We start from the raw sequence: 20,200 nt of genomic DNA, 5'->3' as shown, positions 1-20,200 counted from the left end.
GGACTGTGGGTGTTGTTTCCCAGTGTTTGGAGCAGAGAGGGATTAGTTTTCCTCTGACTGAGGGAAGAGAGCAGTGAAGTAGTGCCAGTCAGCCTGTGGTTTGTACGGCTTGTGGCTGTCTTGTTTACAGAGTGGTGTGTGTGTGTGTGTGTGTGTGTTTTCCCACCCAGACTAGCTGACGAGAAGACAGCTCTTTTAAGCTGTGATTGACAGCCTGGTCCCATGCCACACTGAAGTGTTGCTCTGGGCATTTTCCTTATTAAACACTCCCATTTCTACAGTATATGAGATCCTACAGAGAATACTGTGCCTTTCAGACTCACTTCCTGTGCTGCATTCTGCATTTCATTAAGCACTGCATGAAACATTTAACTACTTATTGAGAATTGGTTTAATTTTTGTGTGAAAGAAAATATTTGGGCAGGACTTGATTTTAGCCATTGGGATTTGAGTGTGAAAAATAAGTTATTTTTTAGAATATTAAAGTTATGTTAACAAACGTTTTGAAATTAAGAATAACAAGCATGCAGAATCACACTGTGTGATGTGATAATTGTAAATAAGGGCTATTTTTTTTTTTTTTTTTTTTTTTTTAGTTTGTTTTTACTAAAATTAGACTAAAATTAACATTTTCATTTAGCCAGAAACCAAAACCAAAAATTTTGGTAATTAAATCTGGGTAATTGAACCCTGCTGTTCACAGTGTTGTTTTTTCATGAGATAAATTAAAGCAGTTATAGTAATGTTCTTCTGCAGCCAAGCTTATCCATGTTTTGTGCAAGAAATGCATAGTCAAAGCACAAATATTTTCTGTTTCAAGCTAATTAGCTGCAATTGTTAGTAGTAATTTATTAGTAGCGGATTGTAGTAAAATGATATGACTCGACTGATCTTTTCAGACTTGATTCTGTGCTCCGGCACTATGGCGTCTGTGGATTTGCAGGAGAGAGATGTGAGACTTCCAGTGTTAGATTTAATCCTGACTTCACAGGACTGTGGCTCACCTGCACGTACCTCATCTTTCACCTTCATATTGTGGCTGTGGCTTTCTAGAAGTGCAGATTGTGGGCACTGCTGGCAGACTGCTTGTGAGTGTGACTGAGGGAGATTTACAATGGGAAGCGTATGTGTATTATTTCTTGTTTAGTTCTGCTTTTAGACACCGTCCTCTTTTGATGTATTTATGAGTCTGTTTGTCACTCCCTGACACTGTTTTGACGTTTAGTGCCGTCGAGGCTTGTTTTGCCCATATGTGTTTTGACAAAAGTTAAATTAAATGCTTGCATGCGCATCCATGTTTATGAAGTGAGTGAGGGGATGTGTGTGGGTGGCCTGTTGTTGTATGTGTCTGTGACAGGACTTTAATATTTGTCTCGTTTTGTAAATTTCCGTATCTTATTAGTGATCAACCACATATGCACAACAGTAACCAAATATTTGGAGTTTAATCCAAACAGAGAAAAATATGGAGAGGCGTTTTTTTCTTGTATCATGCAAGCTTTCTAGATAAAATCTGACTGTACATGTTTATTTTCTCTCTATAGGTCATGAGCAGTCGGTTTCAGCCTTATGACAGTATCATCAGCGATGCAGTGTTAAGTCTGGATGAGGACACTGTGTTGTCAACCACTGAGGTATGGACTATAATTCTCCCCATCTGTCTCTCTCCTGCTCTTTCTCGAGTCACACGTCAGCAGTGAGGGTGACTGCCGTCCTGAGCTCTGTTAGCCTGTGGCCCTGCTGGAGACGGTGCTTCCTCCTGGAAAGTTTCTCTTTTCATTGTCTATCACTATTCATGGCTGTAGATGTCATCTTTTTGCTGTTTTCCGGTCTTTGACAGGAGGTCCGTGAGGTTTTTATTTTAGTAATAAAATAAGTCATATGGTATTTAGTATGGAATGGGTGGAGCATAATTGTGTATATATATAAGCGTTTAGCCAATCACAACAGAGGTCACTTACATACAGGTACAGAGAGATGAAAAATGGTGGATTTTTTTTTGGTGGAAGACACTTTGAATAACATCGTAAGTGTGCTTCAGGGGATGAGATTGCCCCTTTCCTGGCCCTATATTAAAAATAGCATCCATTGCAGCTAACAATAGGGCAGATGTTGGATCCATAACCCTGAAGCGCCTTAAAAGTGAAAGACGCCTTATCATTTGAGCAGGGTTGTGATCGCTCCCTCCTCAGCCGCTCTCGGATTAAACCCCCAACCTTTCAGCTGGCAGTGCAGATTTGGCAACCACTATGCTTCCGCCACCCATAATCAGCTCAGAATGGCCTCTTCAGCCCTCAGTTCCTCCCTCACTCAGCTTCTTTCTGTCCCCTGCATTAGTGGCACTCTGCAGTGTACTGCGGTGAGAAATGGCCGTCCCTTATCAGAGGCAGCAGAGGCAGCGTGAACGCACACAGCTGCAGTCAAGCTCCTAAACCTGTCTTCCCTCCTGTGCATTCCTCTTTTCTTCCTGAAATGGATATCTTTAATCATGTGTTGTCTTGACCACACTGCAGGGAAACTCCAATTACTTTTTCTTTCTTGAACTCCCCCTCCCAAATAACCCCATTTGTGTAGCTGGAGACTTAGTTTGGCATTACATGTGAGGCGGGTGTACTGCCGGTGGGGTTACGCCAAGGTTTCAGTGTATATAGTTAGTCTGTTTGTGTGTGTCTTGTATGTGTGTGGTTCAATTCACTGCTGACTTGAGATCCTGCTGAGGCTCCGCCGCTGACACTTTTGATGTCTTTCAGTAATTATTTGTTTAAATGCTTTGATCTTCAAAAAGGAGGGCATCTTCTCAGCTAGCAGCATTGAAAGCATGTTTGTGTGAATGTGTGTGTATCTTTGTCTGTTTTTTGTCACGAGAGCCTCCATGCCACCATTCTTTATTCCTTTTTAACTCTTTATAGCGCTGGTTTTGTGAGTGGCTTCTAACTTGAGTTCAATGTTTCCTTTCAGGTGGACTTTGCCTTCACGGTGTGGCAGAGTTTCCCTGAGAGAATTGTGGGATATCCTGCCCGCAGTCATTTCTGGGACAATAATAAGGAGCGCTGGGGTTACACCTCCAAATGGACCAATGACTATTCCATGGTTCTCACCGGAGCTGCCATTTACCACAGGTACTGCATGTGGAAACAGCTGCTTCACTGGGAGGAATTTTTTTATTTTATCTAAGCTTTCATTGGAAAATAAGAATTTAAAATGGGGGAAATATTATCAAATGTTTTTTCTCAAATACATGTTGGACACAATTACTGGCACCCCTAGAAATTCTTATGAGTAAAATATCTGAATTTTGAGCACGCCAGCATGATTATGAACATGAAATTATCCAGCCATGGCTTTCTGTTTCACAGAAATATAAATAGGAGGGAAAACAAAGGCCAAATGAATCACCCATCACAATGACAAAATCCAAAGAATATATTTCTGATGTGCAGCAAAAGCTAATTGAGCTTCTCAAATTAGAAAGTGGCTTTAAAAAAAGAGCTAGAGCAGTGAAAATTCCCATTTCCACCATCAGGGCAATAATTAAGAATTCCCAATCAACAGAAAATGTTACCAAACTGCCTGAAAGAGGATGTGTGTCTATATCGTCCTAATGCATGGTGAGAAGGAGAGTTTGTGTGGCTAAAGATGGCACAGTGGATGGTGATGGCGCAGTGGATAAGACACATGCCTTTGGTGTGAGAGACCCGGGTTCGAATCCACTGTGCAATAGGGCTGTATACCTTGGAGAACCTGGCGATACGATACATACCTCGATACACAGGTCACGATTCGATACGTACCTCGATACAGAGCTGTCTCGATACGATTTGATACAATGTGACACGATTCGATACGATTCAATAAAAATACATGGGCCAGAGCCAATTAGTTAATGCTGAACACATTTACTCAACAAACAGAACTCTGCATTTTTCTTCAATTTAATGAAGACAAAAGTGCATTATAACAAAGTGCATTTTGCTTAAATATTTGCAACTTTAAGTGCTCTGATTAATTGTACACAAATTGTATTAATCTGGAAATTACCACAAGTCAACATTTAACTTTCCAAGGGTACAGTCTGAGCTCACACAAGCACAAAATCTTCTTATTATTCTTAACTTCTTATTAAATCTTCTTATTCTTTTTTGTGACACCATGTACTGCCATAACATATTTCACTATGAAATCACTTAAAGGTGCCATGGAATGCATTGATACAGTATTTTAAATTGTTCTCTGATATCTACACAGAAGGTATGTGGCTTAGGTAAGGGCAAAAAATCTCCAGAAACGATTTTACATGTCCATTTACAACCCTAGGATTTCTCCCTAGAATGAAACGGTCTGTTATTGGCTTATTTGGCAGGGTCATGAATAATAATGAGCTCTGCTCTGATTGGCTGTTTCACAGTACGGCTCATCAGCAAGAAGGAAGCACAGGGAGGGAAATATATATTTAAATACTTTCTCTCGCAGTTATATCGTCGGGTAATTATACTGTATATAAAACGCAGGCGTAAGGGAGCCGTTATTAATATGCGAGGCATTGAAACTGCTTTTGAACGATCCATCGATCGCGTTATAGTTCACTTTCAAGAGATGCGATCACACAAACTATGTTTACATTATGGAGCAACAGTACTTACCACACATTTCACAAGATCAGATGCTTGTCAGTGGTGCTCAGGATCTGTAAGTCATTCGCCATCATCCTCATCTCTCCTTACTGAGAGTGAAATCTTATGTACTGTCACAGGCTACCGCTAGCAAGAGCTAACCATGTCCCTTTAGTGGCTCGCGTTATTTGCTTTCTGTGCCTTTCTGAATACAGACACCAACCCATCCCTGCACTTCACACCCCCTGCACGGCCTGGAACATAACATTTTTGTTATTTTCGCTGTTGTCCGCGCTTGTTTATTTACAATACCTGCAGAGCTTCTGATGGTTCGGCCGGCTTAGAACAAGTGCGGGTTTATGCAAATGTTGGGGGCGTAGTGATCCCGACTGTTGCGTCACAGTCGGTGTTATGTTCTGATTCGCCTGTTTTTCAGTGGTCTTTTTTAATCACGAGATTTACATATGAAGGAGAAAACTATGGTGTTTGAGGCTCACTGTATGTCATTTCCATGTACAGAACTGTTATTATTTAAATATGCCAGGGTAAAGACGGTTTTTCATTCTATGGCACCTTTAAATGCTACATCTTGCTTTAACATTTTCCATGAGTTTTTTTGAAACTCGCGGGCGCCGCTGCGCCCCCTAATGGCTGGGCGGAGTATCGATACTAAGGGCTAGAATATCGATACTGTATCTTTTTTTTATTATATCGGTATGTATCTAAGAATCGATATTTTGAGCACACCCCTACTGTGCAAGACACTTAAAGTTGCTCCAGAGGCATGCGACCTCTGCAATGATATAGCAATTGTAAGTCGCTTTGGATGAATAAATGAATAAATGTAAAGACTCTTCAAGGACCACAGTTGGAGAATTGTAGAAAAAGGTTGAGTCAAACAAAAAAAAAATTGTCAAACAGCACCTACATCACCACATATTGTTTGGGAGGGCTTCAAGAAATTTTTTAAAAAAAGATGCTTTCACCAAAAAAAAACCTATATCCAGCATATTCAGTTATCAGACACGGCTTAAACTTCAAATGGGACCAGCTTCTATTGTCAGATGTAGCTACAAATTTAGGATTTTAGCAACAAACAATTAAGATTTGGTGAACACAGGGATAAAAAGTACCCCATGTGTACAATGAAATATACTCCTGTATTTTTGATGTTGTGGGCCTATATTTCTGCTGGAGGTCCTGGACATCTTGTTTAGACACATGGCATCATGGATTCTATCAAATACCAACAGATAAAAAAATCAATAAGAGACTGACTCCGTTAGAAATCTTATAATGGGCCATGTTTGGATCTTCCAACCGGACAATAATATGGTGGCCGAGAGAGCTCAATGTGCTGCAAATACTCACAACACAAACAAATAAAGAAACGTGCTGCAAATTAAATTCTTTAATTGGTTGTGTTGTGAGCATTTGTAGCACCTGCTGTCAAATTGATGATGTTTTCTTGATTTGCTGGTGCTTTAAAAAAAAAAAAAACTATACCAAAATCTGTTTTGTTTTTGTAGGAAAAAATAAAAATAAAAAAGACAAACTACTATTGCAGACTGCTGTACCCGTCACTACTACGTGAGCTTTCATGTGTGTGGTTCCCATGCCCTGTATTTTGCTTTATTTTAGCAATCTGGCAACCATGCACATGTGCTCCCTCTTCACTGCGGAAGCGCTGACGATGATCTGAAAACACCAACAAACAAGTGCAAAATTAACATTGGTTTCAACAACATTTCAACAATATTAAGAAATTTTATTTGAGTCATATCATTGATAGATCGATTAAAAGCTTAATGTAAAAGCTTAAATTTAAAATAAATAATTTACTGAAAGTCTGGTAATTCATCAGTTATGTCCTAAATTAAAAACAGTAATATCACAGACAAATTTTCATAATTCTGAAGTTCTAAAAAATCTCTCTAAAATGGAGACTACCTTTGCAATATGTAGACCTGGAAATATTTTTTAAATATTAATACAACTATATCAATCTTTAGATTAAACTGTCTGATATAGCGTTTAAAGAAAAAGTCTCATCATACACTCCTCACAGCTATGGTCTTAAACAGGACGTACAGGAAATTGTCCAAATATAAGAATCCGTTTCCATCATGGTAACACCACAGACATTGTTGAGGACATGAGAAAATTTTCATGGCAATATAATTATTTTGTGTAATTTGATATAGTTTAACATGCATAATTATTTTCAATAAAAAAAAAATTACACATTTATATTGTTGCAAAGTTAACACCACATGCCACCACAAATGACCTAATATGATGGCACCAGCTTTAGGGTAGAATTATTCATTAATTTTCTCAGAAAAACATTATTAGCAGTTTCTGTAGTTAGAAGCTAGAAACTTGCAGCAAGGACACATTTGTAGGACAAGCAGCCATTAAATATATATTTAAGAAAAAAATAAGCCATTGATTAAAAGACTGATTTTTATTTATTTATTTTATTTCTTTTTGCAGTTAACGAAAAAATCTATATCTTTTATCCATCCCAACACATTGTGTTCATTGTCCTATTGAGCTTTTGAATTTATGATTTGGTTGTCTTAACCTGTCCTTGACGATGCCATTACATCCTTTTCTCCAGATATTACCACTTCCTGTATACCCACTTCCTGCCAAATAGCCTGAAGAACATGGTGGACCAGCTGGCCAACTGTGAGGACATCCTCATGAACTTCCTAGTGTCCGCTGTCACCAAGCTACCGCCCATCAAGGTCACACAGAAAAAGCAGTACAAGGAGACCATGATGGCTCAGGTAAGTGAGATTTAAAACACACCACAGATAATTAAACCTACATGAGCTCGAGCAAACAGTCTAATGTTGTGCATCTGTTCTTCTTAGTCATCTCGAGCCTCGCGCTGGGCGGACCCGGACCACTTTGCCCAGCGCCAGACCTGCATGAACAAGTTCGCCAGCTGGTTTGGCGGCATGCCACTGGTCCACTCCCAAATGAGACTGGACCCCGTTCTGTTTAAGGACCAGGTCTCCATCCTCCGCAAGAAATACAGGGAGATCGAGCGGCTCTGACCAGACTGGCGCCCCTTGTCAGACATTCAACAGGGGGCCGCAAGAGACTCTCTGGAGCAGAGGAGGACCATAGCGGAAGAGCCCGTGGCTCAGTTTTCCCTTCAGCACACAAGCAAAGGACAAACACAGGCCTCTGTGGACCTTCAGACACATGTGAGACACTTTTAACTCTTCGGAAGATTTAGTTTTGTTTCAAGGTTGGTACCGAATGCCACAGAAAAACTCATCTTTCCCAGCACATGAGCGAGTTGTTGGACGACAGGAGGGACGCATCATCATGTTAGCACTTCTTCACCACGCCACATCTGGATCCTTCCACCCTCCCGCTTCAGCTGTCAACATCATGTTCTCAGTTCTTTCCGAGGTCATAACCACCATTTAAACACCCTGCAGTATTTTATTTCTTATTTTTAAAAATGGTGCCAAGACTAATGAGTTGCCTTAAGTGGCTTGTCAAACCCTCCCTACCTAATTAATTCATGCAAATCCACCTTAAAGTGTATTAAAAAAATTAATTAGAATTCCCTAAATCCTCACGTTATTAAACAGCCCGAATTGGAGAAAAAAAGTTTGTTATAGTCAAGAGAAAAATTAGCATGGAAACAAAGGCAGAGCTTACAGTGCAGGAACGCCATCTGTTTATGTGTGAGAACTTTTGTAGACATCAGCGCATGACAGGTTGCATCGTAAGGACTTGTGGGCCATAATTTAAGTGAGATGTCTCTCACTTCCTTTATCTTCCCTGTCCCTGTGAAAAATTAGCTGTCCGTCAAAGTTCAGTGGCACTGCCTCATTTCCCCTCCTCTTCGCATATAAAACTCACTCAGCCACAAATGGACACCTGGCTAATTTATGTCCCCTCGAAAGTGACGAGTGTATGCTTCCTTTACATCTTTTCTTGTTGATTTCATATCAAGGGAACGGTTCTTGAGACGTTGGGCCCCTCCAGTGTTGTTTCTCTGTGTTTCCCAGAGTCAGAGTGGAGTGTTGTCAGCCTCCGCTCAAAGGTACTTGAATGTCTGATGACTTGAAGGAGTGCTGTGCTTTAGTGGCCTTTTGTGAAGGTGACTGGACTTAAAATGTGCCAGCTGTGAGCCAAAGCCTTTTATTTTCCTTTTCATGTTTTTTTTTTTTTTTCTTAACATAATGCATCAGAATTCGGTTGATGCTGTGACATGATGTACACTACATGTTTTTTTCCCTCCGTGTGGTCATGGTCAGCCCATGCTGAAATTTAAAAGCATATCTGACACTGAATGTTTAGGAACCCTTCAATTGTTGTGTGTTGTATTTTAAAAAGCATTATGACCTAAAGGCCTGAGAAGTTTGCAGTAATGCGATTCAGCTGACATTATTGGAACTGAAAATCTTAATGTCCATCTTGACATTAAGTTTAGGTGCTTGCTTCAATCTTGTTATACAAGTATGTGAATTAATTTCAAGTCCCTGAATTAATTTCAAGTCCCTGAACGCTTCTACTATAATTGCCCTCTTAACTGTTGCATAAAATGTAATTTGTAATTAGTTGTCTTTGTCATCCTTTTTCTCTTTAAGTTTTAACAAAAATGGCCCACATCTGGTTGTTTTGAGTTCAGCAAACCATCCCATTTAAAATTTTATATCCAGCATTTATACCTATGATTGTCATTGCTATAATCTCATATCACCGAATCAACGGCTGGCCTCGCACAATTTCATCGGCCAAATTATAAAACACTTCAATGTACATAATCCTTGTTCATACAGCTGGATCTACACGATCTGAGATGATTTTAGGGGGTAGATGTGTGCATCAGATGTCTGTTTTGATTAATATGTGCATCCCATCCTGTCACGATGCCCTTGCCAATGCTGTCATCAGGGCTTGTGATATGCCCAGCATCGTCCAGATCTGCCCAAGGCCCTTGTCAGCGCAGAGCATGTGTGCAGACGACACACTGATAGGTGTTTGCATTGACGCCAGTGTTATTTTAATTACCCAGCTTAACGTGACAAAGCCATTCATTTTAAATTGGCCTGTTGAATGCTGCTGCTACCACTACACACTTGCAAGATCACCAAAGAATCTTGGCAAATTTAAACTCATGCAATTGTATTATGTTGTCGTTTGTTCATGGTGTCTATACTTGTTTTTCATTCTGTCAAGATCATTCTGTCTCCAGGTTAACTGGTAAAATTAGTATCTCATTTCTCTTACATTACATTCTAGAATTAGCAATAAGCAATATGGAGTCATGCTCAAAAACATCACTGATCGCTCCCTGATTGTGCCTTTTGATTCAATTGTATTGAGTTTGGAAAGTGGCAAAATCTTTCAAATAATGTTGCGTCATCTGCCGACACTAAAGTTTCACAGCATCTGTTAAACACGCGACTATTTCTCACGTTAGGCTGTTAACCAGACTTGCATGACCACTTTAGGCTATTTATGAGTAAATACGGATTCGTTTTGGGTTATTTTTTGCTCAGATCTGTTTGTTTTGCTCCCTCCTGTCCTGACCCTTCATCCCAGTAATTAACAGATGACTTTTTATAGAGGTAATAAAGAAATTGCAAAATGCCAATTTTGTATGAATGATTTATAAGAAAATGAATAAAGTCATATTTGATGCTAGAACGACGTGACTCGTGTGCTTATTTTTCAGATTAATGGTCATGAGGTTACAAATAAGGGATTACGAATTATATTGAACCGTACGTGCTGAAATTCAGCACTATTGATTGTGGTTACTGTAGACCGCTGTACTTTTTTTTTTTTTTCTTTTTTGAAAAGGATGCTTTTATATCCAATATTCAGACCATTTGTTCTTGAGGGTTTTTTTTTACAAACACTACCACAAAAGTATGAAGTAGTCAAGACATTATTACGTATAAACCTTATACCAGATATATTAACACCACACTAATATGCGATATGTTTCACACGATATTTTTCTGCAAGTTATGATTGAGAACTAAACAGTTTAACAGTAAATAGGAGGAATATACTTGCGTAAAAGGTTCATTTTAAAGCGTATCTGAGTGAATGAGCAGACTGCTCAGACCTCCTAATGTTCATCAGGTTGAAAATTGAATGCAAGACAGCTGAACCGAAAGGTATTTCAACCGTGTGTTATGAATGTAGCAGAATTTCTTCAGTTCAGTCCTCTTCGCTTCCTACCTTCTCTCAATTTTGTGCCTCGCTGCTCTTTCCTGCATCTATCTTACGTGTCCTGCTGAAAACAGAGCTCATGAATGCAGCGAACAAGGGCTGTGTATGTACAACACTGACTCTGTGTGCACACGCACATGTGTGTTTCAGCTCCTGACAGCCAGCATGGAGTTGATCTCCCAGATGAGGTTTCTGAGCTGGTCCATAATCATCTTCAGCTGCTGGTTCTTCTGTTTGAGTTTCTGTGATAAAAATGGAAATAAACATTTTCAGTTATTGAGCTGTTTATATGCAGCACTGCAAAGCAGAACGTCACGGACTTAACATTTTTAAGTAGCGTAACATCACATCTATTTTCAAAATGATGTAGCAGGGTTTCTTTTCCTAACTACTACCTGTGTAGCATGACGAAACTCAGCATTATCTCATCTTACGCCACAATGTCAAATGAGAAAGAAAGTAATTGAGATCTATCAGTCTGGAAAAGGTTATAAAGCCATTTCTAAAGCTTTGGGACTCCAGCGAACCACAGTGAGAGCCATTATCCACAAATGGCAAAAACATGGAACAGTGGTGAGCGTTCCCAGGAGTGGCCTGCTGACCAAAATTACCCCAAGAGCGCAGCGACGACTCATCCAAGAGGTCACAAAAGACCCCACAACAACATCTAAAGAACTGCAGGCCTCACTTGCCTCAGTTAAGGTCAGTGTTCATGACTCCACCATAAGAAAGAGACTGGGCAAAAATGGCCTGCATGGCAGAGTTCCAAGACGAGAACCACTGCTGAGCAAAAAGAACATAAAGGCTCGTCTCAGTTTTGGCAGAAAACATCTTGATGATCTGCAAGACTTTTGGGAAAATACTCTATGGACTGACGAGACAAAAGTTGAACTTTTTGGAAGGTGTGTGTCCCATTACATCTGGCATAAAAGTAGCACAGAATTTCAGAAAAAGAACATCATACCAACAGTAAAATATGGTGGTGGTAGTGTGATGGTCTGGGGCTGTTTTGCTGCTTCAGGACCTGGAAGACTTGCTGTGATAAATGGAACCATGAATTCAGCGGTCTACCAAAAAATCTTGAAGGACAATGTCCGGCCATCTGTTCGTGACCTCAAGCTGAAGCGAACTTGGGTTCTGCAGCAGGACAATGATCCAAAACACACCAGCAAATCCACCTCTGAATGGCTGAAGAAAAACAAAATGAAGACTTTGGAGTGGCCTAGTCAAAGTCCTGACCTGAATCCTATTGAGATGCTGTGGCATGACCTTAAAAAGGCGGTTCGTGCTCGAAAACCCTCCAATGTGGCTGAATTACAACAATTCTGCAAAGATGAGTGGGCCAAAATTCCTCCACAGCGCTGTAACAGACTCATTGCAAGTTATCGCAAACGCTTGATTGCAGTTGTTGCTGCTAAGGGTGGCCCAACCAGTTATTAGGTTTAGGGGGCAAGCACTTTTTCCACACAGGGCCATGTGGGTTTGGGTTTTGTTTTCCCTTCATAATAAAAAAACTTCATTCAAAAACTGCATGTTGTGTTTACTTGTGTTATCTTTGATTAATATTTAAATTTGTTTGATGATCTGAAACATCAAAGTGTGACAAACATGCAAAAAAATAAAAAATCAGGAAGGGGGCCAACACTTTTTCACACCACTGTATATAGCACATTTCATACACAATGGTAATTCAAAGTGCTTTACATAAAAGGAAGTAAAAAAATAATCAAAGCAATAAAACCAGAAATAAAAAAAAAACGTTTAAAATGATTTAAAAATTGATTTAAAATGTATTTAGAACAGTTAAAAATAAAAATGATTATACATAAAATATAGTGCAGTTAGTTCGGACGTAGCACAGTGCTCATTCAACAAATGCACAGCTAAACAGATGAGTTCTGTTTCTCTGGATTTAAATGTGGCTAATGTTTTAGCACATCTTATCTCTTCTGGAAGCTGGTTCCAACCGCGGGCGGCATAATAGCTAAAAGTGGACTCCCCTTGTTTTGTGTGAACCCTTGGTATTTCTAACTGACTCGATCCTAATGATCTGAGTGGTCTATTAGGTTTATATTCAATGAGCATATCTGCAATGTAGTTAGGTCCTAGGCCATTGAGTGATTTATAAACGAGTAAAAGTACTTTAAAACCAATCCTAAATGTAACTGGAAGCCAGTGTAAGGACCTGTGGACTGGTGTGATATGCTCAGATTTTCTGGTTCTTGTCAGAATCCTGGCAGCAGCGTTCTGGATGAGCTGCAGCTGTCTAATGGTCTTCTTGGGAAGGCCGGTGAGGAGACCATTACAATAATCCACCCTGCATGAGATAAGGGCATGAACAAGTTTCTCCAAGTCTTGACTGGAAAAAAACCCATCTAATTCTTGCAATGTTTTTGAGATGATAGTATGCTGATTTAGTTACTGCTTTTACTTGACTACTGAAACTAAGGTCTGTCTCCAGAATCACCCCAAGATTTTTGACTTGAATTTTAGTTGTTTGACCCCTAGAGTCAAGGTATGCATTCACCTAGAGAACTTCATCTTTGTTTCTAATGACTTCAGTTTTCTCCTTGTTTAACTGAAGAAAGTTCTGGCACATCCAACTGTTAATTTCATCAGTGCATTGGTGGAGGGAGTCAATGGGGCTATAGTCATTTGGAGATAAGGCTAGGTAAATCTGGGTATCATCAGCATAGCTGGGATAGGCAATTTGGTTCTCTCTCATTATTTGACTTAGTGGGAGCATATACAGGCTAAACAAGAGCGGTGCAAGAATTGAGCCTTGTGGGACTCCGCATGTCATGGACGTCCACTTAGACTTATGCTCTCCTATACTCACATAATGACCTCTTATTATGTATATAAATACACAAACATGAACGTATATATTTAAGAGAAATGTTATGTTTATATATTAAATATATTTAAATATAACAAATTATATGAATATAAATATAGACATGTAAATGCGTGTAAATATTTTCTAAATTTATACTGTATATGTGTGTATTTATATATAAATAATAAATATACACCGTACACACTCATATATTATGTAACAAAAACTTTTATTTTGGATGTGATTAATCGCGATTCATTTTTTGATGGCACTAATAGAATATACATGATACTTAGGATCGTGGGAGTGTCTTACTTTATTTAAAGATGAATATAATCTAAAAATATATGAAAATAACCTTTAGATATTAATTCAGAAACCCATCTATGGAGCCCTGTTTCCACCACTGAATTTAAAAAAGGCAGTTGTGACCTTTTTATCTCACAATTCTCACTTTTTCTTGCAGTTTTGAGTTTTTATGTCTCATAATTCAGACTTTTCTCTCACAATATAAACTCACAATAGCAAGAAAAAAATTATTAAGAGATAAAGTCATAATTGCCTTTTTTATTTCTTATTCCATGGCAGAAAAAAAAAAAAAAAAAAAAAATGAATTCTAATGAAAAAAGTCATGAACTGCAGGATGTATACTAATCTCTATACTAATATGTATACTGTATGTAAGTGAGAGAAAACAAGACATTAGGGCTTCCATACTCGTCAGATGATTGTGTGGGTTAGTTCAGGGAAGAATTGATCACACTGATCCAAACAGGTATCTCAAGTTCTTTTAAATGAAGAACCGGCTCAGAAGTCATTTGCTCATGAATCAGACTATGGTTGCACTGTGCTTGTCTAGCTGTGAGCAGGGATAACTGTTCCTCCCATTAGTATGCATTACACTGTGCTTTTTATCTTACCACATCCATTGCAACTCACAATCATAACTCAGATATAAAACATGATTTTTTTTACCATGTTGCTGGAGATGCGAAAAGCGACCATGTTGCTATAAACTATAAATAGTTAACATCACCATAAATAGCCTCAATATGTTGTTTTTGTTTAACTGCTTCATGAAAAGGACTATATACTTACATACTCAGAGACAGGTTTTTGAGATCCACTTGTTTAACACACGTGACAGCAATTCAACACAAAAAGCAAGCCAATAAAGTCAAGATGTTTCACTTTTTTTCGACCAAACTGAAAAGGGGATAAATGTGATACGAGCCACTTTGTTGTATGATTGCTGGTGTTGTACAGGACACAGCAGGCTAGAAACAGCAAGAGGTTCTCTGGCCAAAAACACCTTGTTAAAGAAAATGGCTAGAGGAAAATGTCATTCAAACTGACACTCTTTATAACAGTTTTGTGCAGGAGAGCATCTCTGAAGCTTCATGGTGTTGGGCCACAGCAGAAGAATAATGTGCTTATATGAGCCCACCTAATGTCAATGGTACAAGCTGCTGGTGGTGTAATAGTATAGGAACTGTTTGCTTGGCACACTACAGGCCTCTTAAATACAAACAGTGCTCTATTTAGATGCTGTAGTGTATGAGCATTGTTACTGACCATCTGTATCCCTATATAGCCACAGTCTACCCATTTGAAATGAATAGCCTACTTCCACTGGGACAATGCACCATGTCACAAAGCATTCATCATCTCCACCTTGTTCCATTGTGGGAATAGCTTGTGACTTCAGCTTGTTCCAATGGCAACACGGTCCCCTGATCTCAATCCAATAGAGTACCTTTGGGGTGAGCTGAAATGAGAAGTTCAGGCAGCCTGTAAATGGGCAGAGGCTGTGTGATTGTACTGAGTTAACCTGGCTAGAACCACTGAGGAATTCTTCCAGCATGGAAGCACCATGCCACAAGCAATTCAGACAGCTCTGGAGGCAAAGCAGTGTTCTGTACCCTACACAAATGTACCTAACGATAGACACTGAAATATAGCTAGTGATACAAGTATTTAATATATTCAGTTTATTAGATGAGCTGACATGACATTTCAAGCAGTGACATGCTATACTTGCATAAATTTATTTTGAACAGTATTTTGCTTATATTTTTAAAATTAGTATCTCATATCATTGAAAGGATATTTGCAGGTTTAAATATAATTTTCTATCTTGCAGGAACATTTAGGTGAACTGTAAAAAGGTAAAAGGTGATTAAAAATAGTGTTTAAAAAAAATGAAAAATGGCGAGCAATCATAGTCACTTAAAGTATACACTTTAATGTAATTGTATAAATTTAGATAGTCTCTGCATAAGGTGTCATGCCCATAGACTGTTGGCTGAACATCCAATGATTCTAGGAGATGCATATGTCATGTTTTTTAACAGTCCGCTTGGAAACAAAGCCATTGTGATGCCAATCTCTCTCACATGCAAAAAAAAAATAATAATTTTTACAACTGTGGCAATAAGCTATCTTGTAACAATGTAAAAGTCTCTAGGAAACTTTTGATAAATTTAATGCATCCTTGCTTTTTTTTTTTTTTTTTTTTACTTACCCCAATCTTTTAAATGGCCACCTATATAGGCTTAATATCTATAACCTTTTTGCACAAAAGTTCAAACACAATAAAACTGATGACATAATACATTTCAGGCAAATTGCTCACAGCAGGCAATGGTGCTTTAAAGAGGATGAACTTAGAGATGCAACTTCTCTAAGACGGTCTACCTACTAGGAAAAATCAGAGCTCCAGCAACAGGCCTGGCGGGATCAGCAGTAAGAGATGATCCTGGTGAGCTGAACTCCTGTCTAGCAACATTAAAACACAATAAAGACTCAGTATAAGTGAACAGGTCCCAGCTGGTACAAGGCAGAACACTACATTGATCGCTTCTTCCTTTCCTAGCAGGGTCAACCAGGATCATGATTGCTCCAGGAACATTGACAGTAAGAGAGTCTGAGGCACTTGTTGTCAAGCACTGAAACAGGAGTCCTGAGGCAAGCTCAGAGGACACAAGTCTCTCATAGAGCAAGGAGGTAAAGTCTCACTTGATCATGATTCTCAGTACAGATGTTAACTATGATAAAGGGCCCACTGGTTTTCAGCGTTTAAGCAGGAGCTTTCAGATGTTGGCACGAAGGCAACTGGTTGGTGGCAGCTCAGCTCTCATGACAAAGTTGCTTTTTCTTATCGAGCATTGAAAGCCACTGTGAGCTGCTTAATAAATGTGAGGTCAATGTGACCTAAAGTCTAATAACCTACACACTTGCACTTTAGTATGTACTTGTGCAGTGATGTTCTGACCAATAAAGGGACAGTTCACCCAGAAATATACTTATTTACTCACTGTCATCTCATTCATTTTTGCCTACAGAATGACAACAGTTGACTTTCATTGACATTTTTCATAACATTTCTTTTTAAAAAAGAAAGTCATACAGGTTTGGAATTTCATGAGGGTGAATAAATGATAATAGAATTTTATTTTTTTTAATTAACCATTCCATTCAGTATTGCAATTTACATTAACAATAATAAGTTATATTTAAGGACTATTTGAATTTTGCTGCCTAATCATAAATTCGTTAAGTGGCTTTTGCAGAAGACAACCAGAAGAGAAAAACTGCTTTTACCTTTTCATATCATTCAGTCCATGGCGTCTCATTTCGCCTCTCCCTTCATCTAAATCTCTTACCTCATCAACTCACGATAAGATCAAAGCAGCCGCCCTCGATAATGTGCGCAGAGGGAAGAGTTTTTGGATCAAATGCGATCTTATTAAAATTCAGGTTTGTTCAAATGTTCTATGTTTTGCACTCTGAGTGACAGCTGGATAACGTGCTTGCACCAGTAGTGTTTTTTCATTGGCACACAAAACTGTGAGAAGCACAAATTAGTCTCTGACGTCTGAATGGATTAAAAAATATCTAAAACAAGAGAGCTATTGAGAAGTGTGGCTTAAATTCCAGTTAGAACATGTTTATTGCAGAGACTGATCAAAGTGAAACAATTTTGAAAAAAGAAAATTTAAATAGAATAAAATTAAATGCAGAAATTATCTGTAGAACAAGCCTTCATTATAAAAACTGTGACCTTGGATTCCACATGGCTAATCCGCCTTGTCTGTCTCGACTTTCAGCATTTCTGCTCACTGAGATTGAGTAGGAATTACTAGTGTAAGTGTCTGGGAGTGAAGCAAGGGATTACACTGATTGAAGAGCGGGAAAGGATGTACCACCTCATTTTAATCCAGGTGACATCACAACATCTTTAATGCAACTATTGTGTTCTGCTTATTTAAAGACTGCTTATTCTTTCTCAAAACATTGACTAGATTGAATCCAGCAGCGTCATTCCCATTCATATCTCAAAAGCACATGCCCCCTAAGATTTCTGAGCTGAGTGGATTTTGAATACAACTTCTAAACCAAAATCGTTTTAATATTTGATAATTAAGTTGCAAGATTAGTATGTTTTAAAAAAAAGTTGTAGAAATCGCAATTTAAAATTTTGTCAGTCTAATCAGGACAAACCTCTTTTGCATTGAAGTGAAAATTCTGCCATCATTTGGTCACCCTCCAAGTCTTTTACCAAGTTTTTTTTATATTATATACAGTGTATATGTGTGTGTGTGTATATATGTGTGTGTGTGTGTGTGTATATATACACCAAAAAAAAAGGGGGGGGGGTATGTCATGTTAAAAAAAAAAGTCAGAAATGACTGTCAAGGGTCTGGGTAAATTACGTTAAATTCAATTCAATTAAACTGTAAAATAAATGATTCAACGAATGAAGGTACACTTCCCTGAACAGATGTGAATGGCATTAGTCTTTTCCTTGAATTAGCATTATCTCTCCCATGTCGACTATCTTGTAGAGTAAATGATGTGGACAGTGTGTTCTTTTGGCATTAATGCCGCTACTGAACATCCAAAAATTGAACTAGCTTCATCAGCTGTTTATTTTGATCAAAGCTGAAGCCAGATGGCCCCTCTGTGTGTTACATGAGAAGACTGCTGATGGCAAGAATGCAGTAAATGATGAGTGACAGAAATCTACAGAAAAAAAACACTGCCCTTCAACAAAATTCCTTTAGACATGTTAACAATTCAAGCAGAAAAGAGACCAAAGTCTTTGAAAGACAGCTAAAAGTACAACTAGATGTTTACATTTTCTGAAAAAAAAAGTGCTTGCTTGTGCAAGTCACCTACAGAACATGATGCTTGCTTATACAAAGGTCTTCAACACTTTCCGAAGGACCCCTTGGTGTACAGAGAGATGGAGCAAAGACCCCCATTACATATTGTATAAAAAGTGAGTGTTGCATTTAAAGCCTCACTTATAACAGAATGATACTATACATGGCGCAACCAATAAAAATCTTTAACATTCAAGGTCTGTTGAGGTTAACTTGACTGAGATTCCAGAGACTCCAAAGTTGTACATAAAAAAGTCATTTCTAAAGTAATCTGTATTTATAAAATATAAATTCAATTCAATTCAATTCAAAATTAAATTTACATTTATAAGAACAACACAGTCCACAATCTGGTCATAATACTGTTTGAATCCCTCTTGGACATCTATAGGATTTTCACCAATTTTATCATCTGTATAATATGTCTAATCACTTAGAAAATAATGGAAACATGCTTCTTAACAAGTCACATAATTTTACAAACTCATGTCTATAGCACAAAATGGGGTTTGGTTCGTAAGCACAGGCAACAGTAATAATGGTACTTGCTTTACCATGTGCCACAAATGAAAACCTGTAAACCTCTTTTCCAAATGCTCTCCGGAGTATAAGCAGCAGTAAAGAGAGACTGTGTGAAATGTCAAAGTATTGAAGGTTGTCTCCATTGATCACTGCTCTGCTCCCGAGCATTTTTCAATCTTGCAACACCAGATTGCTGTCAGCCTGCAGTATTGATTTTGCTGTTTATTGTTACTTCGTTTACAGTGCTTGTATCAACCCTTCATGACCATTCCCTGCCCACTCCATCTGCGACTATAAACACATATGTACGTAGGCTCTCTGCTGAATTAACATAAACCGATCTAGTTGCAAATTATTTGCAAATGATCTCCTTTCCTCTCTCAAACGTCTCATTATTTTCGTTCCACTTGAGCAATTCATAAACAAGAACCTAAACTCAATTAAACACACAATGTTCATGTTGAAAAGTTCATCAGATCTTCAAAGCAACGTTTCGGTTTTGAGCTAAACAGTGCACCATATGTGAGCACTGTGACTGGGACGAGTGGGAGTGAAAGGATTGATGGAGAAACGAAACAGAGAGGAACTAAAGCCCCAACCCAATGTGATGAGACCGAGATGCCGGAGGAGGGAGGAGATCTCCATAGATCAGAGGTGAAGGACGAGAGGGATGAAAGAAAGATGGCACTCACTTGGGGAATGATTGATACAATGGAATGTATTAGAGAAACCACAGCATGTCAAATGGCAATGCGAGCTGAAGTGTTTTCTTGTTATCAGTTTGTAATTCCTCAAATAAGTCAGTACTGAATTTCAGAATTAAATAAGGCGTGTCCCTTCAT

The 20,200-nt window shown here is 38.6% G+C and overlaps 2 protein-coding genes across 6 annotated transcripts in view; one reads left to right on the top strand and one right to left on the bottom strand.

The window, feature by feature from the left end:
• LOC306885736 (exostosin-1b) overlaps positions 1-10,291 on the top strand; it is an 80,988-nt gene extending 70,697 nt beyond the window's left edge. Inside the window, exons 8-11 of one of the 2 annotated variants that reach the window (XM_079442474.1) lie at positions 1,545-1,634; positions 2,959-3,119; positions 7,234-7,405; positions 7,493-10,291. In XM_079442474.1, the coding sequence (XP_079298600.1) occupies positions 1,545-1,634; positions 2,959-3,119; positions 7,234-7,405; positions 7,493-7,678 (609 nt within the window). In that variant the 3' untranslated portion in view covers positions 7,679-10,291. The remainder of the gene's footprint in view (positions 1-1,544; positions 1,635-2,958; positions 3,120-7,233; positions 7,406-7,492) is intronic. The other variant, XM_079442475.1, reaches the window with a different exon arrangement.
• LOC306885744 (mediator of RNA polymerase II transcription subunit 30) overlaps positions 3,879-20,200 on the bottom strand; it is a 32,063-nt gene continuing 15,741 nt past the window's right edge. The window contains exons 5-7 of one of the 4 annotated variants that reach the window (XR_013785572.1): positions 10,967-11,071; positions 4,295-6,308; positions 3,879-4,154 (exon numbers count right to left, since the gene is read on the bottom strand). Coding sequence is in view for 2 of the 4 variants with exons in the window: in XM_079442488.1 (XP_079298614.1) it covers positions 10,976-11,071 (96 nt within the window). In the remaining 2 variants the exon portion in view is untranslated. Of the gene's footprint in view, positions 6,309-8,818; positions 10,891-10,966; positions 11,072-20,200 lie in introns of those variants that run through there. The other 3 variants (XR_013785573.1, XM_079442488.1, XM_079442487.1) reach the window with 3 other exon arrangements.

Source organism: Barbus barbus, assembly GCF_936440315.1.
Source record: "Barbus barbus genome assembly, chromosome: 19".
Taxonomy (NCBI): Eukaryota; Metazoa; Chordata; class Actinopteri; order Cypriniformes; family Cyprinidae; genus Barbus; species Barbus barbus.
Note: the sequence above shows the minus strand (reverse complement) of the source record. Positions and strands in the feature narration are given on the sequence as shown.